Below are 27,573 nucleotides of genomic sequence, written 5' to 3'. Positions count from 1 at the left end.
TGGGCCTGGACCCTGGGAGGCTCTGCTCAAGAGGACGGACAGGATCCTCCAGGGTCATCAGAGGGCAGTGTGCTGGGCTGGGGGCTGTGTTCGAGGGGCATCGTCTCTCCGTGGTAGGGGAGAGTGCAGGGAAAGCAGTCTGGGTTGGGGGGCAGAGATAGACGTGTGGGCTCAGCAACAAGTGAAGGGTCATCCATGGCTCCGGCCAGGGATGAGCATGCCCACCACACAATGTTCATGAGGACAATGAATCATGCGTGTGTGGTGAGAGGCCCCCAAACTCCCCCTTTGCAAGTTTGAGACCCTCTGACAGCCCAGTCCTGACTCCCCCTTCCCAAAGGGCCAGATGGGTCCTCGGTAAGCCAGGAGCTGGGAGCACAGGGAGGGCTCCCCTTTCACTAGCCTGAGGGAAAGGGGGGCAGCACAGTGTCCCGAGAGAGGCCGGACAGTGGGCCTGGGGAGAATTGCACAGGAGGTCAGAGGCTGTGTCCCTGCCAGCAGGGCTCTGCTGCAGGTGGTGGGTGCCCCCCTCTGTCCCCTTGCAGCAGTGGGCTGGATCCTTGCCAGGTTGGGGCCTGGGACACTGAAGAAGCCCCAGGGAGGCTGCATGGGTGATCTAGGACCTGCTGGGTGCCACGTTGCTGCCGAACCCAGGGGGCCTGCAGTCTGCGGGGCCTGGCCCCATCCTCCTGGCCCTGCCAGTTCTGCGCCAGTGGTTGGCATTCTGTGGCGTCGAGGTGAGATCTGGTGCTGAGACACATGGTCAGCACATCAGCGATTCTCGGGTGGGTCTGCTGTATTGACCCCAAATGCTCCAGCTTTGGTTGGCAGGAGAGTGTTAAACATCAGATACCTGTCCTCTCTGTCATCTGGTTACCAGGGATCTAGCCTCTCATCTATACTTATCAAATCAATACTTATCTGCAAGAGAAATAAAATCAAGTCGCCGCCGTGCTCCTTAAAAGGAAAATAAGTTCTAGATAGGTTAAATGTTTCCCCATAGGAAAAGAAATCACAGAGAAGCTGGAAGGCTGTGTGCGCAGCCCCATCTCTGTCCCACGGTAGGAAGGCTTGGGGAGCGCGGGCAAGTGGCAGGGAGACATGGGGCAGAGCGAGAGGCAGCCCACGAGACCCGCAGCTGTGTTCCGGGAAAACTGCCACAACGTTGGACAGGCGGTGAGGTACACTGGTGACTGGACAGCAGGCCCATTGTTGGCTTTAGTATCATGAATGCTGTCACGACGCCCCACACCCCTCAGGACGGCTGCTCTCAAAGGAGCGGAGACCGACAAGCCTTGGCGAGGACATGGGGCAACCGGAACCCCGGGCACCGTGGGGTGCAGCTGCCGCGGAAAACACCGTGGAGGGTCCTCAAAACACTAAGCCCAGAATGAGCCCACGGCCCAGCCATTCCACGTCTGGGTGTGCTCCCCGGAGAACGGAGAGCAGGGCCTTGAACACGGGCCCTGCTTGGCCCTGTTGCTCTTAGAGCGTTTGGGAACCCCTAATTTGGAAGATGTAAGAAGGGACACGCGTGCCTCCACTGTTAGAATTCTGCTAGGGACACGCTCTAAGGAAACGCGTGGAAAGACACGAACAAGGTTGTTTGATGCGGTTTTGTTCATGATGGCAAAAGGCTGCGTGAGCGGTGAGGTTGGAACGTAAGCCATGCCGTGCGGTGGAACGCCGTCCAGCCTCGGAGCGCAGCGCGTGCGGTGCAGGGAGCGGTGAGGAACTGTGGGAATACCGCTCAGTTTTTATTACAAATACGTACGTATGTGTGTGCTGGGAAATCATTCGGGATGTGCCTCAGAACGCTAGTGGCCCTTGTCCACAGAATGGTTGTTCACCGGGATGTGGCATGTGCTTGTGCCGTTGGGACCGGTTGTGTACGGATACTCGTGGCAGTGATAACTCAATCCAGAAGAAACGTCTAAAACTCAGTCTTAACGGTCACAGGAAATTAAAAAAAAAATCTATTTATATGTTTATTATTGCAGAGGTGTGTGATGGGTGATCAAAAAAGACTTGGGGCATAAACGTATTCTGTGCAGATAAAACAATAGGAAGAAAATGGTGTGGAAACCCGGACTCAGGAGGGCAAAGGAGCCGGGTGTTTCTCTGCTTATCTGTGCTCGGCTGTGTTTAGATGAGGCCGTCCCATCCGGGGGCTGTTTGGAACCCATATGGGATGGGTAGTTTTACTGTCAACAGTTACAATGTGCTGGTAATCCAACCTCTGTAACTGTGTAAGCTTCAGCTGAACGTTTTAGCTCTGGCTTCGTTTTCTAGACTCTCATAAGAGGAGAGAGCGTCCACGGTGGGGCCCTGGCATGGGTGGGGGCATCTCAGCGGCTGCGAATCCACGCAGTGCTCCCCCCACAGTCTGGACAGAACCTGGGCTTCTGAGATTTCCTGTATTAGATAGGTGAGGACACTCTAAGTCCCAAAGTGGCTGTTGATGTTTGCGGGTCCTGCCGGTCCCTGGAGAGCACCCCCCCAAGGCATGTTCTCCGTCCTCTGGCCCAGGTTCCACAGCAGGACTGTGCACAATTGGGTCTCGGCCACATAACCAGCCCTCATCCAGTGCCCTTCCTTGTGGGATGGCCTCCACAGGTTCGGGGTGACCACCTTCCCAGCGGCTCCCCAGGGTGCCCCAGAGCCCACAGATAACGGGGTGCAGACCTGTCCCGTGGAGGAAGAGCCCTCTGCCCAGAGCCCTCAGCACCGGCTCCTGATTCCCACCCTTGGGGGTCTCGGGCGGTGTGGGGAAGGGTGGGTAAACCCTGCAGTTGCCTCTCCTGTTTCCTTTGGAAGAATCAAGATCTATGGCATGCATGAGCTCTGGGTGTAGAGTGTGAGCCTCTAAAAAGGCAGTTGGTCTGGCTGGCCTGGAGATGCGGGCGTGAATGCGGGCTGGAGCTGAGCTGGGTGGAGAGGTAGCTTCGGGAGCTCGGGAGCTCGGGTGGGCATTGCCTGGATTAACTCCTGCCGCAAATGCTGGCACAGCTCCGGCCGCTTGTGGGGTCCTGGGTGCCGAGCGAGGAGCAGGTGGATGTGGTCCTGCCTTCTCGCACCTCACAGGCAACCGGGCATGCACCTACGGTCAGTTGCACAACCAGCCTGTGGTGTCAGTCCGGGAAAGCAGGACGAGGGGACGTGCAGAGTGCCCCTGTGTGCGGGAGTGTGGGGCGCTCCCTGGGGGTCCGATAAAGCTCTCCGAGGAGTCCAGGCAAGAGAATGGGGGAGAAAGACTGATGGGAAAGCCCCATTTGGAAAACAAACAAACAAACAAAACCCCCCAAAACCAGCAGCTGGGAATTTCCCCGAATGGAAGAAAGATGAGAGTCCTCCAGCGAAAGGAGACGGAGTTCGAAGCAGGAGCAACAACATGAAATCCCCTGCGACGTGTGTAAAACTGCAGAACATGGTGAAAAATCTCAGAAGTTAACGAAGAAAAGACAGGGTAACCGTGAAGAACAGGGAAAGCCTGGCGGGTGTCTCCGATGGTGCCCGCCCGCAGACAGAGGAAGTGTGGCCCGTGGTGCGGGGTCTCACCCGGGACAGACTCGCACGCGGGGCAAGGCACAGCCGTGGCCCAGGCACCCCACGGTGAGCTCACCGCAAGGCTTATTCCCAACAGATGCTCCTCGGCAGGAGGGAAAGAGGGCTCACAGGGAAGCCGGGGGGATCAAAGGGGCGGCATTGAGGCTGGACGTTGGTTGAACGTCGACAAGTGTAATTAGCTATTGATGGTTGCAGAAACTCTGTGTGTCTAAAGTCGAGGGAAGAGTAGAGCCCCAGAGCAATGGTGTCCTGCAGAGATACGGCACAGGCCTCAGCTGCAGATTTTCAAGTAGCCATGTTAAAAAATATATAGTAAAAAGAAACAGGCAAGATTGATTTTAATAATACATTTTACTTAACCAAATAGATCTGAAATATTGCTGTCTCATCATGTAATCAACATACCAACCAGGAGACCCGGACATTCCCACGAACATCTGTGAAGTCGGCGTTTCCACTCGGACTGGCCCCGCTCAGGGGCTCACCAGCCCTGTGGGGCAGTGGCTGCCGCGTGGACAGTGGGCACAGAGGGAGGGGCTCCCGGCTGTCCTCTGCCTGGGACAGCAGGTGACGGCGGCAGTCCTGTGCCCCAGGGCTCATGCTTTGTCTCCCTGGAAGATTTGGAGGCTCAGTGTTGGGGAGGCAGCCCTGGTGTCTCACCGCACAGGGCAGATCACTCCGTATGGCCACCGAGTCATGACTTCATGTGGGCTCAGACGGTGGGGCATTTGCTCTCTAGCTTGGGGGAGAGCCAGCCGGGTCTCCCTGGGACCCCCTAGGGAACCGGCCCAGCTGATTTAGGCCTTGTTAGAACTTACCGCCCTATTAGATGCAAAGTTGCTTGAAATGAGTAGGAATGACTTAATTTAACATTTAGCTGTAGAATGGGCAGTTGGGACAAGAGAAAGCCCTCTTCCTCAGAGCTTCTGGAGAGCCCCGCGGCCCCTCCTCAGCTTGCCGCAGCAGGGCGTGGGGAAAGGGGCACGGCTCAGGAGCTCCGGGCGTGCAGGGCAGTGCCCATCTCATGGCAGACGCACCTTCCTATTGGTGGACTAGATGTCAAGGCACTTGGAATTGCATTTTATAAACAATAGAGAAGGACAAAAACTTACCAGGAGAATTCTGTTCTGGAAGCTCAGAATCTTCCGTGGGAGAATTATAGCCTGTGTGCCTCCACCCTGCCCCCCCCCCGCCCCTGTCTGAAAGCCTCCCCAGGTCAGCGGACTCTTCGAGCCAGGCCCGCCGGTGGGCCAGTGCCCTGCGTGTTCAGCAGTTCAGCACCGTGGGGTCTGCTGTGACCTGGTGGGCCAGGCGGGCGGGGCAGGGTGGGGAGCAGGGGGCTGAAAATGGGGCTCCTGACAAGCTGTACAGAAAGAAGGCCAGACCTGCCCAGATGGGAGCTCAGCTGCTGTGCCTGGCAGCGTTGATGTGGATGGATTTTAAATTCTAGATTTGTCCCAGGGGTACTCTGGGCATCTTTCCTTGTGAGGACACAAAGACCCACTTAAAAGCACAGATTCTGACCGATGTCTGTCCTTGTCTTCAGAGGCTCAGCTTCTGAACAGTTAACTGAAGATGTACATTTTTGGAGAGATCTTTTCATCAGTTCTGGTTTTCTGTATAATTGCACTCAGTTGTCCCTGTGGCTTTTTCCAGAGCGGGGGGCTGAGCCTGTGAACAAGACAGACCCGTAGAGGGACTGTGCATATATCCTAATTTTAGGGTAAAAACACTGCTCTTGGCTGTTCAGGGTAAGCGCTCTTGAAGACCTGTGGGTAGAGGGGGGCCCGGGGTAGTGTTGGAGCTGTCTCTAGTTTCCTGGAGGCATCGAATACATCGTGTTTTCGAGGGGTTCCGTGAGGACCCCAGTATGCCGCCTGAGCGCGCGTTTTCCGCTGCGCACGTGGGAGAAGCCGTGCGTGCTGGGGGGCGGGGCGCGCTTGAGGATTCATTATGTGCCCAGGTTCCCACAGGCAGGAGACCAAGAGGTTAACAGTGGTTTGGTTCTGGGAGATGTTTACTTTCCTGTTTACAGTTTCCAGAATTTCTGTACTTTTTATAATCAAAAAAATAATATTTAAAAAATCATCTTGTGTTCCGTGTGCTCTATCACGGCGTGGTCACTCTTTAAGAAGGTTGAGCTGCAGTTGGAGAATGCTGCTCGGCAGCAGGCCAGCCCCAAGCCTTCCGTCCCTGCGGTGGCTTGTTGAGGGAGGCGCTGACCCCCCAGGTGTCACCATGTAGGTGAGGGGTGTTCTGTGGCTCTGGTGTCATTTTGTCCTCCTCTTGCTGCCCATGGACCCAGGGCAGCTCTGCAGGTGCTCAGGCTGCCCGGCACTAGGGGGAGAGGCCTGGGGGCCGCACACATGAGTAGGCGCTGGTCCAGGCTGCTGGGTGGTCAGCCTTGGGGACAAGCCTCGGGGAGCGCAGGCTCTTGGGAGTGAGGAGCGGCCCTGATCCAGATGGGTGCCAACCCTCACCCCTCCTGAGATCAGCCCCAAGGGTTTTAACCTGCCCAAATCAGGGCAGCCCCAAGATATTTGCTCTCTGCCTTTACAGGGTAGTGGTGGTGGGGGGGGACAGCTGGTGGTCATTCAGGCTTCCTTGTTGGGTAACTTCCAGAGTCCAGGCCAGGCCTGCCTGCCCACACATGCCTCCTGTGGTACCCCCTTCTTCTTCCTTCCCGAGTCACACTGCATGCTGGAGACACCAGGGAGGGCTTTGGTGATGTTGGGCGACGTTCGGGATGGAGGAGTGAGCTGTTGGGGGAACGGTGAGGGTGAAGGCCTGGAGGCTCCACTGTGCCGGGCGTGCCTGAGGGACAGGAGGTGGTCTGGGTGCTGCAGCCTGGCGAGAGGAGCAGGGCCAGGGCGTCCGAGGGGCACCGTGGGCAAGCTTTGGCTGCTGGCCCCCAGTGGGCTGGGGGTACGGCAGAGGGAGGGGCAAGGGGCGGTCGGGCAGCTTTGAAGGCACAGCCCATGGGGTTTGCTTGGGATGGGGGTGGGGGTGAGATGGAATCCACCAGCCCCCAACTCTCACGACCGAAGCTGCTTCTGCCTGCTCCCGCTGCAGCCAGACGCCAGCCTGAAAGCTCGTGCCCTGGAGGGTTCCTCTTGGTCACGCAAACGTGTGGCCGTAAATGAAACACTCCTCTTCGCACAGGACATGTCCCCCCTAGGCTACGTGCCGGCCTTGGCCTCCTTCTGCGCACAGGCCGCGTCACCACCGAGGACAGGCCAAGCCTCAGAGCCTCCCACCCGCCCTCTGTCCTCCGTGCCCCCACGCACTGGGCCTGTGGGCTGGGGGCTGGGGTTCTGCAGGTTCCCACATGGGGCACCAACCCTGACCCCACAACCCCAACCTTAGTCTTGTCACTGAGCAGGCCCGGCTCCTCACATCTGCAGACCCAGGGGCTGCTGGCTGTTGGGTCGAGGACCAGCGGGCCAGCACGATGTTGCCAGGGGAAGGCCTTTCCAGCCCGGCTTTGGCCCTCAAAGACAGCGTCGGCACCGGCCTCCCGGCCCAGTGTGGCCCCAGGCCTCAGGGGTGGGCCCACCATGGGCTTCAGCCACAGCTGGGATCAACTGATGCACCCCCAGGGGCCGTTCCATGCGTGGGGGTACCTGCTACTGACCCGGCGGCTTGTGACAGACTCAGGGGCTCGCCCTCCTCCGGGCCGGTACCTGGGGGTGTCCCTAGCGGAGCATCGCCCCTCGATGTGCCCTCTGGCCTCCATGCCGAGTGTCCCCCCCCCAGACCTCCCGGGTTGGCCCCCGTGCACCCTGACCCCCGGCAGCCCCTCACCCTAGGCTTCCCCGAGCTACGATCTTGTCCTCGAGGTCCTGTGGTTGACAGGAGAGCAAGAGGGTGGGGCTGGCCTGTCACCTCTGTCCCCAGGCAGCCACGGCTCTGCCTTCTATCCCTAGGTGTAGTTTGTGTCGTCCGGAATGGTGGGCACACAGATTTATACATACTCACCGTGTGTAGTCTGTTTTGTCTGGCTTCAGTTCAACCCAAATATTTTGAGACTCATGTAGTAGCTCAGCCCTTCTTGCTGCCAGCAGGTGCTCCACTGCGTGGACAGCCCACAGCTTGTCCGTCTGCCCGTTCCCTCGACGAGCGGACGTGCGGGTTCTCTGCAGGTTCTGACTGTTACGGGTGAAGCTGCTGTGGACATGTGTGCTCAACTCCCGGGGGAGCTGGGAGCGGCACCCCTGGTCCATGTGGCTGATGAACTTCTTAAGGAACTGCGTTTCCTCGATGCCCATAACGTCAAGCATCTTTTCATGCTCATCCGTCACTCTGCAGGTCTTCGTTAGTTAAGTGTCTATTCAAATGGTTGCCCATTTTAAAATCAAGTAGCGGTCTTGTTTAGTTGTAAGAGTTCTTCCTTTGTTCTAGATGTAAGTCCTTCAAAATACACGTTTGACAAATATCTTCTCCAAGTCTGTGGCTTGACTATTCATTTTCTTAACAGGGTCTTTTGAAGAACAAACTTTTTAATGTTGATGAAATCCAATTTATTGAGTTTTTTCATACAGTTCACGTTCGCTGTGAACTATTTACGAACACTTTGCCAAGCCCCAGATCACAAGATTTTCCTATTTTGAGTTAATTTTTGTGTATGTTCACAGGTAAGGCTGGAGGACCGTTTTTTTGCCTGTGGCTGTCCCATTGCCCGAGCACTATTTGTTGAAAAGATTCTTCTTTCTCCGTCCCGTTTCCTTGGCCTCTTGGTCAAAGATCAATTGCCCATGTACGTGTGGGTTTATTTCTGGACTCTGTTCTGTGGCGTTGTGACGGCCGAAACCAGCCCCGGATGTACCCAGACACGCACAGGGGTGGGCCCCGACTGGCCTAGCTCTCCAAACCGAAACGCCGTGTACAGCGTTGGTCAGGTGTCTAGAATCAGGGGGTTGAACTTGTACGTGACAAAGCGATCCTGGGGAACCAGTCTGTGCCCTTGAGGAAGAACATCCTATGTATCTGAGGGAAAACCGCTCCTTGATTGTTGATCATTCTGGTTTGGATGGCTCTGTTTGCCCTTTCGCCCCTACTCTGGTGGGCTCCTGGTGGATGTGGGCTGAGGTCTTGTCCAGACGCTCTTCCTGTCTGCCTCTGGGATGGCCTGGCCCTTGGGGTCCCAGGACCTTCTGGAGTCAGGCTGGCCTGTTTGCAGGTGTCCTGCGCAGGCACCTCACACAGGGCCCTACAGCATCCCTGCCACAGTGAACAGAAGGCATGATGGCGATAATACCCTCCCTTCTGAGTGAGTCGTGCACTTTGGCCTTACCCCTGGTCCCTCCAGCGGGCTCTCCACTCTGGGCCCGCAGGACTCGGGTGCAAGGGTGTCTCCCTCCTGCAGTGACAGATTTGTCAAAAGAGGGTGCCCAGACGTGGGGCAGTGCCCGTTCTCAGAGGCACCAGGAGGCCTAGAGAACCTGCAGCCCCCAAGTGTGAGCCGGCTGAGAACCCAGGACACCCCTGTTTGTGGGCTGGGGCAGCCAGGAAGCTCTGCAAGGCCTAGAACCCTGGTCATTTTCACCTGGGTTCCGGGCCAAGCTGTGCCCAGGGCAAGTTCACAGGATACATGGACTGAAGTTGGAAAATAAAGAAGGACTTCTGAGTGCCTCCAACAGAGCCACGACGAGGCAATCCCTCCTCCCTGCTGTGCGCTGGTTCATTCGGGTAGTTGGGAGGGAGGTGCGGGGCAGGTGCACTCCTTCACCCCACTGCTGTAACCAAATACCACAAAGTAGGTGGCTTAAAACAAAGGAAATTTATTCTTTCACGGTTCAGGAGACCACAGCCTGAAAATAGGGTTGGTTCTCCGGAGGCTCTGAGAAAGAACCTGGTCCTTGTCTCTTCTGGATTCTGGGGGCTCTAGGCATTCCCGGGCTTGTGGACACCTTGCTCCAATGTCTACCTCTGCTTCCCATGGCTTCTCCTCTGTGTGTACCTCCCCTTCTCTCGTAGAGACATTTGTCCTCGGATGTAGGGCCCAACCCTGATAATCCAGAATGGTCTCATCCCAAGATCCTACCTTCCTGCCATCTGCAAAGACCCTTTTCCAAAGAAATCACATTCTTAGGTTCTCGGTGGACTTTGAGGTCCACCTGTTCAACCCACTGCACGTGGACAGGAACCATTTCTGGGGTCCCGAGGCAGGTGATGGGGAGCACCATTGCAAGTAAACATGTTCCCAATCGTGATGAAGGTGCCATGTTGCCCGGTCCACACCTGCCTTGGGCTCTGGCTGTGGCAGAGGGACCCTGGTCCCAGCAGACAGAGGCCCGGTCTAGACAGTGCACTTACGCAACTGTGGGAAAGCAGATCTGGTCAGGCCAGAGAGCGCGACTGCCTTCCCTCCTGTCACGTGCATGCAGAAGGACAGAACACTCTGAGGAAGGACAGCGACAGAGAAGACTCACAAAGGGCCAATAACCACAGGAAAGGAGCTCAACATCCTCACTCAGCAGGGAGATGCAAATCAAAATCCACGGAGGGGGCACCCCCCACCCCCCCACCCCCGGGGCTGGAGGCTGGAATCGAAGTCACAGAGGCCCCTGCGAAGCTGCCGAGGCTGTGGAGAGATCAGGACCTCAAACACTAATGCCATGGGATCGTCCCGTGGTGCAGCCGCTTTGGAGAGCAAGCTGGTGGCTCCTCAGCGTCACCCAGAGTTACCGTGTGACCCGGAATTCCCCTTCTAGGTTTATGCCCCAGACCAATGGGACACTCACGTCCACACAGAAACCGGTTCATAGCAGCATTATTCACCATCGCCACAAGGTGGAAACAATACACGTGTCCACCAACCAATGACTGGAGCGATCAACAAGACGTGGTCCATCCACACAGTGGCAGGCTACTCACCCGTAAAGAGGGCTGACACACGCCACAACACGGATGAACCTGGAGAACATACTGAGAAGGAGCCAGACACAAACGATCACATCTTGTACGATCCATTTGTACGAAACGTCCTGAAGAGGCAAATCCGTAAAGAGAGTAGATCAGGGGCCGGTAGAAGGATAACTGGTAGTGGGCGTAAGTTTTTCTTTGGGGCGATGGAGGCCTTCTAAATTAGTTCATGGTGATGGTTGCACAAGCCCATGAATATACTGAAACCCCTGAATTGCATACTTTAACTGGGAGGATGTTATGGGATGTGAGTTATATCTCAATAAAACTGGTTCTAAGAGCCAGGCTTACACTCTTTTGGGAAGGAGTGGCTGGGCTTGTTGTTCTGACCCGTTGGAGCTGCTTGTCCACGGACCTTCCCTGAGCACCCACGTGGCCCCGAGTGACCTGTGGTCAGAGGGTCTGCGTCCAAGGCGGCAGCAAGCCCCTGGGTTCTAAGTCCTTGGATCCTTCAAGGCGGGGCAGTCCAGGGGGGCTCCCACAGGGTGCATTAACCCCATCTGCTTGGCCAGGGAGGCCTCCCTCGGTGCTGGTTTCTGGTGATGTCCTGTCTGTTGGGTCCTCTCGGTGGGACACCTCTTGGAATTCCATGTTCCCCCTGACCAGCATGTTCCCCCCCCCGACCAGGTGGGGCTGGCCCAGGATGAGGGCTCCCTGCAGGTGTGGGGTCAGCCTCTCCTAATCCACTTCATGCCAGTGCTGTGGAGCTGATATGCCCAGGACTGGGGGGACACTCGTGGGCCACGGGCCTGAGCTGGCAAAACAAAGATCAGGGTAGCCTAGCTGCTGTCGTAACCCACCTGCAGTAATCCACTTGGTCCCAAACCTGGGACCCCTGCTTGGGTCCTTTAATTGCTCCTCTGTTTAAACAAACAGGCTCAGTTCACAAGTGTTCAGATTTAGTAAGTCACCTCAAATTCTTTTCAAAGGAGAAGACAATTCATAAACAAGCAATTTAAATTTCTGTTTCCCTTGGGTAGATTCCCACCTGGCCTGGAAGCCAAGACTACAGCCCCCGGCCCCCGGCCTCATCTGGTCACGGGCTGTTGTCATCCAGGCGGCCAAGCTCAGGACTCTGTCCCAGCAGGCGGCGTGCAGGAGGGTGATGCCCCCGGGGCCCCTGGGACAGTGTCTGGTGCTGCCAGCAGTGCGGGAACAGAGGTGATTGTCATCCTAGCAAGTTTACTATTTAATAGTTTGAACATAACATGCATTTGAAAGAAATTTCAGAACAGATCTCCTACAGTTTAAACACACAGCTGTCAGGTGCGGTCTGTCCGTCTGGGGATGCAGAGCACACTTCCCTCTCCAGATGGGCCGATGCCCGTGCCCCTGCCCCTGCTCCCGCAGTTACAGAAGAGCTTCTCCATGGTGCTCCCGAAGCTTCGGTGCGTAACCCCCCAAGTCCGCATTCCTGGTGTGTCGTTTGTGTGTACACAACTAGACTGTGAGATTTGCGAATTCGTTTTCCCTCTGAAAACCATTCACTGGACAGTCAGCTATCTTAGGTGCGCGTGTCTGGTTTGGTGTGCAGACCAAACACTGCAGCCAAGGCCCGGGTTGTCTCCTGGGGTGTTGCAGGGTCCCACGCCTGGCTGCCCCCCCAACACGGGAAGGGGCGGCCTAGCCTCCTCGCAGGGCTGAGGGCCTGAGTCTCAGGAGCATCTCCCCCAGCAGTGTGGGTCTGTCTTCAGATGGGACTGGAGCATGCTTCCATGGGGGCCCCTGTCCCCAGGGCAGGGACCCTCTGCAGTCAGAGAGCTTTCTCCTGAGCTGTTCCTCCTTCTTCCTCCAGAGTGGCCAACAGCAGGGAAGCAGCCCCTCCAAACTGACCCGCCCGGCTGGGAGATAGCAGGGAACTGGTTTATTGGGTGTCTAAACATCTAAACTGGTCCCGCAATCTAGAGTTTTCAGGGCACTAATTTAGCAGATCACGTGGGAAGCGGCAGCGTGCTAAGCCGGCCTCAGGGAGGCCCACTGTCAGCTTTGCTTAAGAAGGTTCTTCTAAAACATCATTTGGGGCAACACTGGTTATGGTGATAAAAGTATCTTCAAGACAAATTTAGCGAGTTCAAAACTCTGTCTCAGAACTGATGTGTGAACCTCTTAGGTGTGGGTAAGATTTCATGACTATTTTTTGCTGGGATAACTGGACCCTAGATTTCATCGCAAGTTGCCCCTGCAGTCTCTTTAAGAGGATGAGGTGTGCTCCCTTGTGGGTGTCCAGCTTCAGCCTGGGGACCCTCCTTTCAAGTCGACCTGCTGGGGAGGGGTTCTAGGGCCATCTTTGAGTTCACCATGAAGTTGGGCTGTGTTATCTCTGCCCACCTTGATTTCCTGAGTGAGAGTCATACTACATGTCTGAGTGCTGGCCCGCCACTGCAAGAGGGGGTGCTGGCCCTCTCCCGCGCCCCTCCTGTAGAGGGGGACCCCGCCCATGCCCATCCAGACTTCAGTCCGCAGCTGGCTCAGCAGAGGTCTTCTGGTATTGCGGTGACTCTCCAACCTCGCTGACCCACACTCCACCCCAGGCCCGAAGTTGGAGGGCCCCCCAGGAACCCCGCGCATCCGGCCAGCACTCTGCCACGGTGGCGCCCGCCGCTTGTTCCAGGTCTCTGAAGGGACCCGGAGCAGCGCCCAGGCTGCGTTTCTCCGGTGGGTGGCCAGAAGGCGGCGGTCACGCCCTCGCACACAGGCGCACCGCTTCGGGGCGCATTCCGTGAGACCCAGGGAGAGGGCGCCGGCGTCCGTGCCCTCCTGCGCTCCTCCCGCCGCTCCCCTCGCTCCCGCGGCACCTCGGTGTGGACACCCACGGACCTCCCGGCCTCCACTCGCGGCGCACTCCCAGCCGACGCCTCCCGCCACCAGGCCCCGCCCCTTCCTCCTTCCCCGAAGGCCCCCCGCAGCCCGCACGGCGCCCCAAGCCCTCCCTTGCGGGCTCACCTGGGCCCCTGCGCCCCGCCCCACGTGCCTTCCGTACCCTGCCCCTTGTCCCAGGGCCCCGCCCCCCAGTCCCCGGTGCCCAGCATCCCAGCCCCCAATATGCTGCCCCTGCACCCCAGTGCACTGCCCCCTGATGTCAAGGGAGGGCTCTGAAAGACGGAAAGAGGCAGGGACATGGGGCAGGAGGCACACCCCAGAGCAACCCCAAGTGTGCCTGTCCGGAGATCCGGGAGCCAGGTGCTGTGGAGGGGTGTCTCCCGCCCTCGCTGTGGGTCCTTGCCGCCTCCTGGATGTTGAGGTTCCCCACGGGGCTCTGTTGGCTGGACGTCGGTGTGTGGTCAGCTGTTTCGGGAAGGCGCTGTCCCCTGGAGAACTCAGGCCACTGTCAGGGGATGATGCTATCAGGGAGTGATGTCATTGCTTGGCTTATTTTTTATCACCCTTGGCAGCTTCCACCATGGTTGCTGATGAGTCCTGATGACTCCTTATTGAGTGTCTGCTGTGCCCCAGGCACTTGCCAGGTACTCCGTGTGCTTTAAGCCCATTTTGCAAATGACAAACTGAGACATGGGTGCCCATGGTCACCGTCCAGTGAGTGACTGAGCTGGATTTGAACCTGCAGCCCACCCTGGACCTGAGCCGAGCACATTGCTTCTAAATTCTGTGCCCACCCGGTTCATCTTGCCATCTTGGGCACACACTTCCCCATGCTGCTGGGGGCCCTTGATTCCTCCAAACGCATTATCAGAACGGCTTGTCTCTGTTACTGTACCATAAAGATAAAATATTTATTGGTGTGAGTCATCAGTCTTTCCTGGGCAAGCATTTGGCCGTGTTTTGCGGCAAAGTGCTGTGCCCTGGAGGCAGCAGTCCACGGTGGCCTGGCTGGCCCCCACACAACTGAGGACAGGCCATCTGTGGCTCGGGTCAGGCTGCAGGCACGTGTGGGGCCCGTTCTTGGGCTTTGGCAATGACCTGGCGGCAGCCCAGGGTGGGGCCAGCCTCCTGGCGTGGATGGATGCTCCCTGCGCCCTCAGAGTTGATATGTGGTATCTGTGCAAGCTAGCCCACTGTGGGCCCGTGAGCCTGACCCTGGTGCGACCCACCAGCTTCCTACATGGGACACGTGGTGGCTGCTTACTTGGCAGCCCTGTGCAGCCCTGGCTCTTAACACCCAGCAGGAGCCAGTAGGGAAACTGAGTTACGAAAAAGGCTGTCCTTTGTCAGGGCGGCTACTTTTTGGATATGTGATCCTGGGTGGATTTGTGCACCTCTCCAAGCCTAAATTCTCCCCTGTGCAGGTTGGGGAATAGCCTTCACCTCCTCTGAGGGGGTGTTGGTGGAAGTTAGGTGATGTATGGATAGCTCTTGATGGTTTTCTCTGTGATTCATCTGCACCGCGCTCTGCCCACCAATACCTAAAACCACTGGAGCCTTGCCAGCCTCCTCAAGTCCCAGCAGAAGCAGCTGGCCATCTTGGGGACTCCCTGACCAGGCGAGCTGGACCGCTGCAGGGGGCCACAGGGGTGGTGACCTGCCCAGGGCTCAGCTCCGAACCTAAGCCTGGAGGCCAGAGGGAGGGTAGGCTCCTGAGTCCTGAGAGAGCAGAGTGGGAGGGGCAACCAGCAGGAGCTGTTGCCGGTGTGTGTTGGGGGGGTAAGGAGAAAGCGCCTGACAGTCCCTCCTGGTGACTGGGCATGCTGTCTGCAGCCCCCCACGGAGAAAGCAGGCAGTCGAGTGGGGGATGGGCACAGGAGTAACCGGCCACCTGTCATCGATGGGCCAGAGGGCAGGGCTGCGGACGTGTGACAGCAGGAGCGCACCTGTTTGGAGCACTAGATCTGCGGAAGGATGGCTGGGGTCTGGGGCCTGGCAGTCCCCGGGGTGTACTGATGGAGACAAGGCCAACTTTGGGGGCATGGGTCATGGCTGCCAGTCGGCCAGACTCTGGTGGTGAAAACCTGCAGGAGGGCCGGGGTCCGTGTTTGGAGGCAGTGAGGGGTTCCAGGCCTGGTGACCCGTGGTCAGTGGGTTTCCTTAACAGTCCAGTGTGGTCTGGGCAGCTTCTCCTGCGTCCAGGGCCCGAAGATCGGCTGGCTGAGTGTGAGGGGAGCACCACTGGAGAGGAGCAGTCAAATTCAAAGTGCTACAACTGGGGGCTTTTCTCTGGTTTCTTTCTTTCTTTTTCTTTTTTTTTTTTTTTCTTCCAAAGATTCCATCCATTTATTTGACAGAGAGAGACACAGCGAGAGAGGGAACACAAGCAGGGGGAGCGGGAGAGGGAGAAGCAGGCTTCCCGCGGAGCAGGGAGCCGGATGCAGGGCTCGATCCCAGGACCCTGGGACCGTGACCTGAGCTGAAGGCGGACGCCCAACGACTGAGCCACCAGGTGCCCCTGCTCTGGTTTCTTTACAGCATTCTTGGATTTGTGGTGTTGAAGTGGGGGTCCAAGGCCTTACTGGTCTAAGAGAGACCCAGGGCTGCGCTGGCGCCTGAGGCCCCCAGCCCTCACCCCTGAGCAACCTGGACTCTGTCCAGCTGAAGCCTACCTGGGGTCCGCTGAGGGTCTGGAAGGCTCTCTTCTGCTAAGTGTTGGAATGGTGGGGGGCACGTGGGGTTGTCTGTCTTGGGAACCATTGTTCAGAGACCAGCTCACATCCTGCTGCAGCCGCTGGGGAGAGGGTGGAGGGCGGTGGGCAGGGGCCGGGACCCCCCACACTACGTGGGTTACGCTCCATCCCTGGGCTTATGCTGGGGGTGTGGGGGTGGCAAGGCCGCCTGTCCTACCATCTGTCCTGCCCCCCTGTCTGGCCGTCCACCTCCCCCTCTTCTCCTCCCTGCCGTGCAGCTTGGCTGAGGCTGGGTGGTTGCTGCTCCGGGGTGAACAGGGGGCATCCCTGTAAGGCCTTCCCCCTGCCGTGCTCACTTCTTACTGGGGAAGCGAAGGGCGTGAAAGGAATGGGAACCCGCACCGCACTTACCCCTTCCTCCCCTTTCCCGCGAGGATGCCTGAGGGTTCTTAGTGTGAGCACCGGGCCGCCTTTGAGCTCCACCCTGTCCAGCAGTGTGCAACCTTGGCCATCCCTTTTCTTCACAAGCCACGATCTCTTCATGTGGGTGCTCTGCACGGGGCTGGGGGCTCCCGGCCCTCGGGGGAGGCTCCCCACTCCTGCATTCTGCTCCAGCCCAGCCAGCCAGCCTCGAACCTCTCGCCAGCGTCATGGGGCCTGACCTGGAGGCGGGGCTGAGCTCGCCTCTGCCTCCTGCAGCCTGTGTCCCCTCCCACACCACAGAGCGGGATTTTGAATGAATAAGTAATTTCATCAACTTTACAAAATTAGTTCTGAATTAGTCAGTTTGTGCACTTAGTACTTCTTTGTGGTTGCGCGTTTTCTGTTCGTGGTCACTTGACCTCCGAAGCCAGATGCTTCCTTCGTGAGCTTAGTTTTGTCTCCTTGCAACTCTGAAAACCTCCACCGCCCTGAACTGATTTTGAGAAAATATTGACACAGTGCGCCAAAAGACATTCCCACCGAGTTCTAAATTATTACCATTTTTATTCGAAAATAGGGTAAGTTCTTTTTATTTATACCAATTGTTTCTCTTTGTTGTGGACATTTTCTTTAGGGACATTTAAAAGCTTAATTTACAATTGAATTTTAAAGTATTATAGAATAATGCTGGCCGATTCAAATCAAAGAGGAAGACAACTTGTCACATCCCCAAACGCTCCCTCTTCCATCCCACTGGGGGGGGGCCCCCCCTCTGAGCTGACTTGAGGGTGCTCCTGCCCTGAAGGCTGAGGCGGGTGTCCACCATGGGCGTCCCGAGCCAACCATTGATGCTCCAGACTCTGCAGACACAGACAGGGAAATGGGGTGCCATCATCTCTCCTTTGGATTCTGCTAATCGGCTCAAAAGGGAATTTTGTAAGTTGTGTTAATTCATTTCCTGGGACCGCGCCTGGAGTTTTGTCTCACACAGCACCTGGGGGCTCCAGGCGTGTCCGAATGACACGGGGCACACAGAGGACTTCTGACTCCTCTGTGGGCAATACCAGTCCTGAGGGGGCTGGAGCGCGAGCTCAGGGTACGGCTGAAATCTTAAAATAGCATAGACCTTTTGAGTTTCAGTAATATAAAGATAATCACTAACTGTAAACAATTTTTCTGAATTTTCTTATTCTGTTGCACGTGTGTGTGTGTTTACCTCTGTAGGTCTGGTTTTAAGGTCTGTAATTCACCGAAATCCAATCCCCAGGCAGCAGATTCTGCCACACCTGCCAGGTGCCCTGGGCTGGGAAAGCGTGGTCGTGAGGAGGTTTAGAACCCGCGCAGCTCTGGGGGCACACTCAGTCCTGGGTGCTCCCGTTTGCTTTTCTTGTGCCTTTCCACGCACACGCACGCACAGACACTCGTACCTCACAGTTCCACATCGACGCACGGGGTACTTGTTTGTCACTCCCTCCAGAACGTAGAGCAGGGTGTGCGCGCGTGCACGTGTGTGCGCAGGCACGAGCTGGGGGGCATGCAGGAGACCCTCTTGAGGCTCAGTGCCCTCCTGGATTCAGGGAGGAGGATGGCCAGGTCGATGGGAGCGTGTGAAGGGCAGAGCTTTGTCTTCCTGCCAGCTGGCCCCACGGCCAGCCACCATCAGGCATTCCTGGACCTTCGGTTGCTGCTACCACTGGCCAAAGCTTGCCACCCAGAGCAGAGGGCGCCGGGCTCGCCTGGGCAATCGGTGTGAATATCTGGGTTTGAGGTCTGCTTATATGTGGTGAGGTTTGTACCGCCAGGGCAAACGCTGATTCTGAGGTATTTTCCAGACTGTTTTGGGCATGCCCCCCCCGCGTCGTGCCCTCTTTCTCAGAGCAGAGACTTAGCGTCCTGGAGGTGTCCTTATCCAGTGCCCTAAATTCAGTCCCGGCCTGTTCGCTGGGCCAGCTGGCGTCTCGTGGGCGAGCCGCAGCGGAGCGGGTGCAGGGAGGGCTCTGCGTCCTCGGCTCTGGTGCGCGTTGACCGGCAGGGATCCAGGCCAGCTCCGTGGACGGCTCTGGGTCACGGCGGGGTGTCCCCACTGTGCCCCTGCTCTGCCGCCTCCCACCCCCACTGCTGTGAGCGGAGCTGGGGGCTGTGAGGCCAGAGGGAAGCCAGTGGGCTGCGGCGACTGGGGTCAGCTCCCGAGCGCGGTGTCAGGTGCCCAGCCTCACCGCCAGCGGAGTCCAGCATATGTCACCGGCCAGTGGTGGCCTCAGCCCCTCTCCGAGAAGGGATGGCCCCTCTACGTCTGGTAACAAGGTGCCGTTTGAGGCACTCCCCTCCTTCCCTGGCACAAGGCTCGTGGTACCCAGGGCTGCCGGAAGGGAAGCCGGCAGTCCCCAGGAGAGCCGGGTCGCCATTCTGGGGCTGCTGCCTTTTTTGTTTTAAGTTTCAGGGGTAGAGTTTAGTGATTCATCAGTTGCATAAAACACCCAGGGCTCATCACATCACGTGCCCTCCTTCATGCCCATCCCCCAGCTACCCATCCCCCACCCCCTCCCCTCCAGCAACCCTCCGTTGGTTTCCTAGATTTAAGAGGCTCTTATGCTTTGTCTCCCTCTCCGATTTCCTCTTATTTTCCTTTTCCCTCCCTTCCCCTATGATCCTGTTCTGTTTCTTCAATTCCACATATGAGAGAGGTCATATGGCATTTGTTTTTCGCTGACTGACTTATTTCCCTCAGCATAATACTGGGGCTGCCTCTGAGAAGCAAAGAGCAAAGCCTCAGGGCCTCAGCTGAAGGTCAAAGGCCTCCAGTAATGGCCCTGAGGCCACCCCCACCCCCTGTCTGCCTGCCAGCACCCTTGCCCCTCCCTGGGACTCCACGCCCTTGGGGGAAGGGCCGGGAGATGCCTCTTGAGCATCACTTTCCACACCACCCACTCAGTGGAACAGGAAAGAGGCAAAAAAGTATTGCCCAGCCCCCTACCCCAATTCTGCCCCTGGTTCATCACAGAGGGGACACTGGTTACCCTCCTAGGTGTGACGGGAACCAGGGCAAAGTCAGCTGAGCCCACTGCGGGGACGCATTGGCTCCCGAGACCAGAGAAGGCACGAGATGGGGGACACCGGTTGTGGGGGAGGGGCGTCTGGGTCTGTCTCACCCCAGGCTGTGCCCTGACTCCTGCATGCCTGGCGGCGTGCTGCGTGAGCGGCTGAGAGAACAGGCTCTTCTCTCCGAGACTCTCCTGAGGAAGTCCCGGGAAAGGCCTCCCTGGCCCTGCCTGGGTCGCATGCCCGCCTCCTGGGCCAGTCACCGCGGCTGGGCACCCCCATCCATGGGTCTCTCCGCCGTCCCTGGGGGCTCCTTTGGGGGCCAGCGTCCAGAGCTGACGGAGTCAGGCACTGAAGGGCCCAGACCCCTGAGCTGGAAAGGGCCCCCCGGAGTGGCCACACACGTGGGAGCGGGCAGAAGGCTAGGGTGAAGGGGAACACCTTCGGTGGGGAAAAAAGGGCGGCCAAAAAATTTTGAAAATAAGTTATGCTACATTTACGAACTTAGGTTATAAACACATCTGTGCTATATCCTGGGTCAACCGTGCCCTGTATGTGCTTGTGATTTTCCAGCAAATCTTAACGCCCGGGTGATTTGGCATTTCTCCTCCGTTGTTTTTCTCTGTGTGATCGTGAAAAACACCACTTATAACAATACCTTCAAGGGCTCTAAAAATTTTACTGTGGGTTTCTCCTAATCCTGGAAACTCAGATCAAAGGGAACAAGCCATGCCTGTCTGTGGGCAGAGGGAGCTAGAGCAGGCTGGTGTGTGAGGAGAGATGGCTGCTGTGTGAGGGGAGAGGGCTGGTGTGTGAGGGGAGAGGGCTGGTGTGTGAGGGGAGACGGCTGGTGTGTGAGGGGAGAGGGCTGCTGTGTGAGGGGAGAGGGCTGGCGTGTGAGGGGAGACGGCTGCTGTGTGAGGGGAGAGGGCTGGCGTGTGAGGGGAGAGGGCTGGCGTGTGAGGGGAGACGGCTGCTGTGTGAGGGGAGAGGGCTGGTGTGTGAGGGGAGAGGGCTGGTGTGTGAGGGGAGAGGGCTGGTGTGTGAGGGGAGACGGCTGGCGTGTGAGGGGAGAGGGCTGGTGTGTGAGGGGAGACGGCTGGCGTGTGAGGGGAGAGGGCTGCTGTGTGAGGGGAGAGGGCTGGTGTGTGAGGGGAGAGGGCTGGTGTGTGTGAGGGGAGACGGCTGCTGTGTGAGGGGAGAGGGCTGGTGTGTGAGGGGAGAGGGCTGGTGTGTGAGGGGAGACGGCTGGCGTGTGAGGGGAGAGGGCTGCTGTGTGAGGGAGAGGGCTGGTGTGTGAGGGGAGAGGGCTGGCGTGTGAGGGGAGAGGGCTGCTGTGTGAGGGAGACGGCTGGCGTGTGAGGGGAGAGGGCTGGCGTGTGAGGGGAGAGGGCTGGTGTGTGTGAGGGGAGACGGCTGGTGTGTGAGGGGAGAGGGCTGCTGTGTGAGGGGAGAGGGCTGCTGTGTGAGGGGAGAGGGCTGCTGTGTGAGGGGAGAGGGCTGGCGTGTGAGGGGAGAGGGCTGCTGTGTGAGGGGAGAGGGCTGGCGTGTGAGGGGAGAGGGCTGGCGTGTGAGGGGAGAGGGCTGCTGTGTGAGGGGAGAGGGCTGGCGTGTGAGGGGAGAGGGCTGCTGTGTGAGGGGAGAGGGCTGGCGTGTGAGGGGAGAGGGCTGGCGTGTGAGGGGAGACGGCTGGCGTGTGAGGGGAGAGGGCTGCTGTGTGAGGGGAGAGGGCTGGCGTGTGAGGGGAGACGGCTGGTGTGTGAGGGGAGAGGGCTGCTGTGTGAGGGGAGAGGGCTGCTGTGTGAGGGGAGAGGGCTGGTGTGTGAGGGGAGAGGGCTGGTGTGTGTGAGGGGAGACGGCTGCTGTGTGAGGGGAGAGGGCTGGTGTGTGAGGGGAGAGGGCTGGTGTGTGAGGGGAGACGGCTGGCGTGTGAGGGGAGAGGGCTGCTGTGTGAGGGAGAGGGCTGGTGTGTGAGGGGAGAGGGCTGGCGTGTGAGGGGAGAGGGCTGCTGTGTGAGGGAGACGGCTGGCGTGTGAGGGGAGAGGGCTGGCGTGTGAGGGGAGAGGGCTGGTGTGTGTGAGGGGAGACGGCTGGTGTGTGAGGGGAGAGGGCTGCTGTGTGAGGGGAGAGGGCTGCTGTGTGAGGGGAGAGGGCTGGCGTGTGAGGGGAGAGGGCTGCTGTGTGAGGGGAGAGGGCTGGCGTGTGAGGGGAGAGGGCTGCTGTGTGAGGGGAGAGGGCTGGCGTGTGAGGGGAGAGGGCTGCTGTGTGAGGGGAGAGGGCTGGCGTGTGAGGGGAGAGGGCTGGTGTGTGAGGGGAGAGGGCTGCTGTGTGAGGGGAGAGGGCTGGCGTGTGAGGGGAGAGGGCTGCTGTGTGAGGGGAGAGGGCTGGCGTGTGAGGGGAGAGGGCTGGCGTGTGAGGGGAGACGGCTGGCGTGTGAGGGGAGAGGGCTGCTGTGTGAGGGGAGAGGGCTGGCGTGTGAGGGGAGACGGCTGGTGTGTGAGGGGAGAGGGCTGCTGTGTGAGGGAGAGGGCTGGTGTGTGAGGGGAGACGGCTGCTGTGTGAGGGGAGAGGGCTGGCGTGTGAGGGGAGACGGCTGGCGTGTGAGGGGAGAGGGCTGCTGTGTGAGGGAGACGGCTGGCGTGTGAGGGGAGAGGGCTGGCGTGTGAGGGGAGAGGGCTGGTGTGTGAGGGGAGAGGGCTGGTGTGTGTGAGGGGAGACGGCTGCTGTGTGAGGGGAGAGGGCTGGCGTGTGAGGGGAGAGGGCTGGTGTGTGTGAGGGGAGAGGGCTGCTGTGTGAGGGGAGAGGGCTGGCGTGTGAGGGGAGAGGGCTGGTGTGTGAGGGGAGAGGGCTGGTGTGTGTGAGGGGAGACGGCTGGTGTGTGAGGGGAGAGGGCTGCTGTGTGAGGGGAGAGGGCTGGCGTGTGAGGGGAGACGGCTGGCGTGTGAGGGGAGAGGGCTGCTGTGTGAGGGGAGAGGGCTGGCGTGTGAGGGGAGAGGGCTGGTGTGTGAGGGGAGACGGCTGGCGTGTGAGGGGAGAGGGCTGCTGTGTGAGGGGAGAGGGCTGGCGTGTGAGGGGAGAGGGCTGGTGTGTGAGGGGAGACGGCTGGCGTGTGAGGGGAGAGGGCTGCTGTGTGAGGGGAGAGGGCTGGCGTGTGAGGGGAGACGGCTGGTGTGTGAGGGGAGAGGGCTGGTGTGTGAGGGGAGAGGGCTGGCGTGTGAGGGGAGAGGGCTGCTGTGTGAGGGGAGAGGGCTGGTGTGTGAGGGGAGAGGGCTGGCGTGTGAGGGGAGAGGGCTGGTGTGTGAGGGGAGACCGCTGCTGTGTGAGGGGAGAGGGCTGGTGTGTGAGGGGAGAGGGCTGGCGTGTGAGGGGAGAGGGCTGCTGTGTGAGGGGAGAGGGCTGCTGTGTGAGGGGAGAGGGCTGGTGTGTGAGGGGAGAGGGCTGGTGTGTGAGGGGAGAAGGCTGGTGTGTGAGGGGAGAGGGCTGCTGTGTGAGGGGAGAGGGCTGGTGTGTGAGGGGAGAGGGCTGGTGTGTGAGGGGAGAGGGCTGGTGTGTGAGGGGAGAAGGCTGGTGTGTGAGGGGAGAGGGCTGGCGTGTGAGGGGAGACGGCTGGCGTGTGAGGGGAGAGGGCTGGCGTGTGAGGGGAGAGGGCTGGCGTGTGAGGGGAGAGGGCTGGTGTGTGTGAGGAGAGAGGGCTGCTGTGTGAGGGGAGAGGGCTGGCGTGTGAGGGGAGACGGCTGGCGTGTGAGGGGAGACGGCTGGCGTGTGAGGGGAGAGGGCTGGCGTGTGAGGGGAGACGGCTGGCGTGTGAGGGGAGACGGCTGGCGTGTGAGGGGAGACGGCTGGCGTGTGAGGGGAGAGGGCTGCTGTGTGAGGGAGAGGGCTGGCGTGTGAGGGGAGAGGGCTGGCGTGTGAGGGGAGAGGGCTGGCGTGTGAGGGGAGAGGGCTGCTGTGTGAGGGGAGACGGCTGCTGTGTGAGGGGAGACGGCTGCTGTGTGAGGGGAGAGGGCTGGTGTGTGAGGGGAGACGGCTGCTGTGTGAGGGGAGAGGGCTGCTGTGAGGGGAGAGGGTTGCTGTGTGAGGGAGAGGGCTGGTGTGTGAGGGGAGAGGGCTGGCGTGTGAGGGGAGAGGGCTGGTGTGTGAGGGAGGTGGCTGGTGGGGCTGGAGCTGAATGGGGAGCGAGGTCGGGACAGTCTGGCATCCCGTCATGGGAGCAGGGCACCCGGGTTTTGCTCCAAGGAGGGTGGGTGGTGACCCCCTGAGGAAGGGGCTTCCTGCCACAGAGCACTGGCATTATCTGGTGTTACAGAAACCGGGCTGAGGACCTGAGAAGATTCTAGAGAGTAGAGCAGGCGTTGGCAACCATTGATGAGGCTTCTTTTGAGGAAATTGTGTTGTGTAGTCTGGTGCACTTCCTTCACAGGCTGTCGTCATTGTAGTTTCGTTTCATGAATAAAAACCGATTATTCAGAGCCGATTCTATTAACTCCACTGCGGCCTCGACCCACTGTCCACGAGCCCCTCATCTGTGAGTCTTCCTACCACCGGGAGCTTTGGGCCCGGACCTCTGGCTTCCGCACAGAGGTGCTGTCCCCGCACGTCCCGCCGTCAGGGCGGCCCTCTGAGAAGTGGGCACAGCCCTATGGGCTGAAATGCAGATGGGGGTTGGGGGGGTCAGGCCGGGTGTCCAGTTGGGAGCCATGTGGGGCTTCTGTGAGGGGTGACGCTCCCATTCACACCCAGACCTCTCTCCCCTGCAGAGGTCGGACCCACAGCTGCTCGCCCAGTTCTACTATGCGGACGAGGAGCTGAACCAGGTGGCCGCTGAGCTGGACAGTCTGGACGGGCGGAAGGACCCACAGCGGTGCACACTGCTCGTCAGCCAGTTTCGCTCCTGTCAGGTGAGCGGGAGTGGGGCCAAGAGGCCTGTCGTGGGGGAACCTGAGGCTTTGTCACCTGCTCACACACTGTGAGCACGTCTCACTGTGGCCTGGGCAAGGTGCCGGGCGCCCCTTGGTCCGGCTGCACCCCGGGCCTGGAGGAGGGACGAGCCGGAGCAGGCCCGGGTGGGGAGGAGAGCCAGGCGACAGGCGCCGCCTGCACAGGGCACTCTCACGGAGCAGATGTAGGGGGAGGCTGGATGACTGGGAGCCAGCAGGGTCTTAGCCAGGGAGCAGCACAGGAAAGGGGCCTGCTGGAGGAGCCATGCGCAGAGCTCCCGGCGGGGGTGGATGGGAGCGGCTCAGACTCGCTAGGTATTGCACGATTCAGAGTGGGCTCTGGAAACGATGCTAGAATGTCCTCCCAGTATAGCCAACGACCCGTGTGAGAGCCTGAGGTGTGATGCAGTTTTGTCAAGGGACAGTCAAGGTCTTTCACAAAGTTTCAGAACATTTTGGTGCATTCTACCCGCAGGTTTTGCTGGATTCTCTGCCCTGGCGGGGGGGGGGGGTACTGGGGTGTGCTTCCCAGATCACAGGGAGAGCAGGATGCAGTGGAAGGGATGCCACAGAAGCCAGCATCCCACTGTGTGTTTTAAGCATCAGGGGAGTTGGAGAAGGATTTTGGTGGGAGGAGCAGGTCCCGGCTGGCCCTGGAATGACCAGGAGGCCCTCCCCTCTCCTAGGGGACTGGAGGGGCCAGAGGGGTCTCCGGACTTGCTAGGCCATCAGCGCTCTCCCTTTCCCACCAGAAGATGTCCTTCCTTGTGCCCACCGCACACCAGCCTTGCAGCTAAGAGGCCTCCCTCCATCATGCCCACCTGCACCCCTGCCTGCGTCCCCCACCTACGCCCCACCTGCACCTGCTCCCACCGCAGCTCTGTGCCCCCTGCAGTGCACTGGCCAGCTCACTGGAGGATATAATTGCCGTTTACACAAACTGACCAAGTGGGATGGCAGCTAAACTAGGTGCTTTGTAGAGCCTCAACAGGGTAGAAACCAGAAAGGAAAACTGCTCTGGAATTAGGCGTGGGCACGGTACTTTAAGGGGATCAGGAAACAAGTCATAGAAAGCTAAAAGAATCTTGCACAAGCATCTTTAATTCCTCACTCCTCTCTTAAGACTCCCGTGTCAGGGTCCCAAGACCACCCCGGGGTCGATGACTCACTAGGAGGATGCACGGGGCGCAGCACATAGTCGTGCTCATGGCCGGGATTCATCCCAGTGAACCCATACAGAGCAAAATCAGCGAAGGGAAAAGGTACGGGCTGGGGGAGTGGGGGGGACGAAGTCCAGAGGAAGCAGGGGCCAGCTTCCAGCACCCTCTCCCGGGGAGTCAGGTGGGACACGCTCTGTTCCCGGCAGCGCGTCGTGACAACACGTGTGGGGTCTTGTCTGCTGGGGAAGCTCGTTAGAGACGCGGAGCAGGGCTCTCGCTGGGGCTGGTCCCGCAGGCCCCTCTCCCTGGCTCGGCCCAAACCGCAGACCCCCGGGAGGAAGGGGTGTCGTCACCGAGCACAGCGTTGGCCCGGACGGGGGAGGCGCAGCTGAGGAGCCGGGAACGCTCCTGATGGCCAGGACCGGACACCTGCCCCGGGCCAGCGCTGCGCGGGCCTCTCAGCACACAGGGTGGGCCTGCGGCGGGGCCCCTGTACACAGAACAGCACAGTTAGAAATCCTGGCTGCCAAGTCACGGATCCTGGCCGTGTGCTCGGCCGCCCACCCAGGAAAGCGGAGTTAGCAGGGATGCCTTTGTGTACACGCTGCAATTTTATAAAGACTCATCACAGTAACATATTTGTTTAACTGGCTACTCACCGGGCGTGGGCTGTGTGAGGGCTCCTGTGCTAGTGAATTTCTACAAAGCTCAGGCCTTTAAGTTGGAAAGTGTCTTCATTTCTGACATTGGTCTTGAAACAGGGCAGTTTGTCTTTTCTGCTTTTGACTGCTGTTTCACATTCTATTTGACTGTCACAATGCTGGGTTGTTCATTTGATTGTGCATTCATTCATTCATTCATTCAACAGCAGTCCCTCGAAGAGGATCTTCCTCTGTGTGGAGGGTGGGCAATGCCACAGAAGTGAGGTGGGTGTGGAGGGGACAGGTATTTGGGGTCACTGTATTCAGGGAGGGGCTGCTTGTGCATGATGACAGGTTTGCTGTTGCAACGCGGAGTCTCATGACCTGCAGTTAAGACGTGGAGCTCTGACACGTTGGTTGATGGCAGCCCACTCTGCAGGGCCACTTGGTGGCCTTGATTTGAGGATACTGTCATCCTAGGCAGGTCACTGGAGGCGAGATTTAGGGACTCCAGGCCCCTGATGCTCTCGGGACCTGTGAGTCTGTCCCGGGCAGGATGTGGCCACCACTGCCAAGACCAAGACTTTTTCGGCTTTGGGGCCGGTGGCTCGGCACTGCCAGTGGGGCCTGTCCTTGTCCCACTATTGTCTCGGACCCTGGCCTCGGTGACATATCCCTGAGTCGTCTAGCCTAGGTGTCTGGGGCATCTCGAGGCCCCGTCAGCCCGAGTACAGCCCTCAGCTGAGCCTGGGGCATCTGTGTGGAACACGCTTGGTGGCACCAGCCTGGCCTGGCTCAGCCCTCCAGGGGCCCCTGGAGGCATCCACGTGTGGGTCTCTGGCTGGGTCCCATTCGGTTCTGTCTGAGTCAGCACTCCGGCTCAAGTGTAGGGCTACATTCAGGGAGCCCGGTCCTTCTGGTCTGGGAGCTCTGTCTCCCTTAGGGCATGGGCGGGTCTCCACAACGGTCCTCTGGGTAATGGCCTCACCACTTAATTCCTGCCGGGAAGTCTGATTTCTCTCACCAGCGAGTCTTGGGGGCCTCGTGCTCCCCAAGTCCAGCCAGAACGGGAGCCAGTGCTCTGTGACCATCTGCTTGCTCAGCTAGAAGTTGACAGATGGTTGGTGTCCAGCTGGTTGGCCCTTAGGAGTGCAGGTGGGAGCTGCAGGCTGCAGTGGCCACCGAGACCCACAGAATGAGCTGCCTGCTCACTGGAGGGGAGAAGGGCAGGTGAGGGGCAGGTGGGGGGCAGGTGGGGGGTAGCCAGCACTTGGCTGCAGACCACTTCTGCCCCAGGCTCCCCTCTCAGCCAGCTCCAGGTGGGGGTGGGGGCTTGCTGGGCCCCAGGACAGGGGAAGTCCCCACCAGT

General features: G+C 59.1%; 1 protein-coding gene across 2 annotated transcripts in view; it reads left to right on the top strand.

Annotated features, from left to right (window-relative positions):
• Nucleotides 1-27,573, top strand: part of ZFYVE28 (zinc finger FYVE-type containing 28) — a 110,642-nt gene that overhangs the window by 28,964 nt on the left and 54,105 nt on the right. For both annotated transcript variants that reach the window (XM_027597611.2, XM_027597610.2), the window contains exon 2: nt 24,224-24,364. In XM_027597611.2, the coding sequence (XP_027453412.1) occupies nt 24,224-24,364 (141 nt within the window). The remainder of the gene's footprint in view (nt 1-24,223; nt 24,365-27,573) is intronic.

The sequence above is a fragment of the Zalophus californianus genome, chromosome 2 (genome assembly GCF_009762305.2).
Source record: "Zalophus californianus isolate mZalCal1 chromosome 2, mZalCal1.pri.v2, whole genome shotgun sequence".
NCBI lineage: Eukaryota > Metazoa > Chordata > Mammalia > Carnivora > Otariidae > Zalophus > Zalophus californianus.
This window is presented reverse-complemented; position numbering and strand designations above follow the sequence as displayed.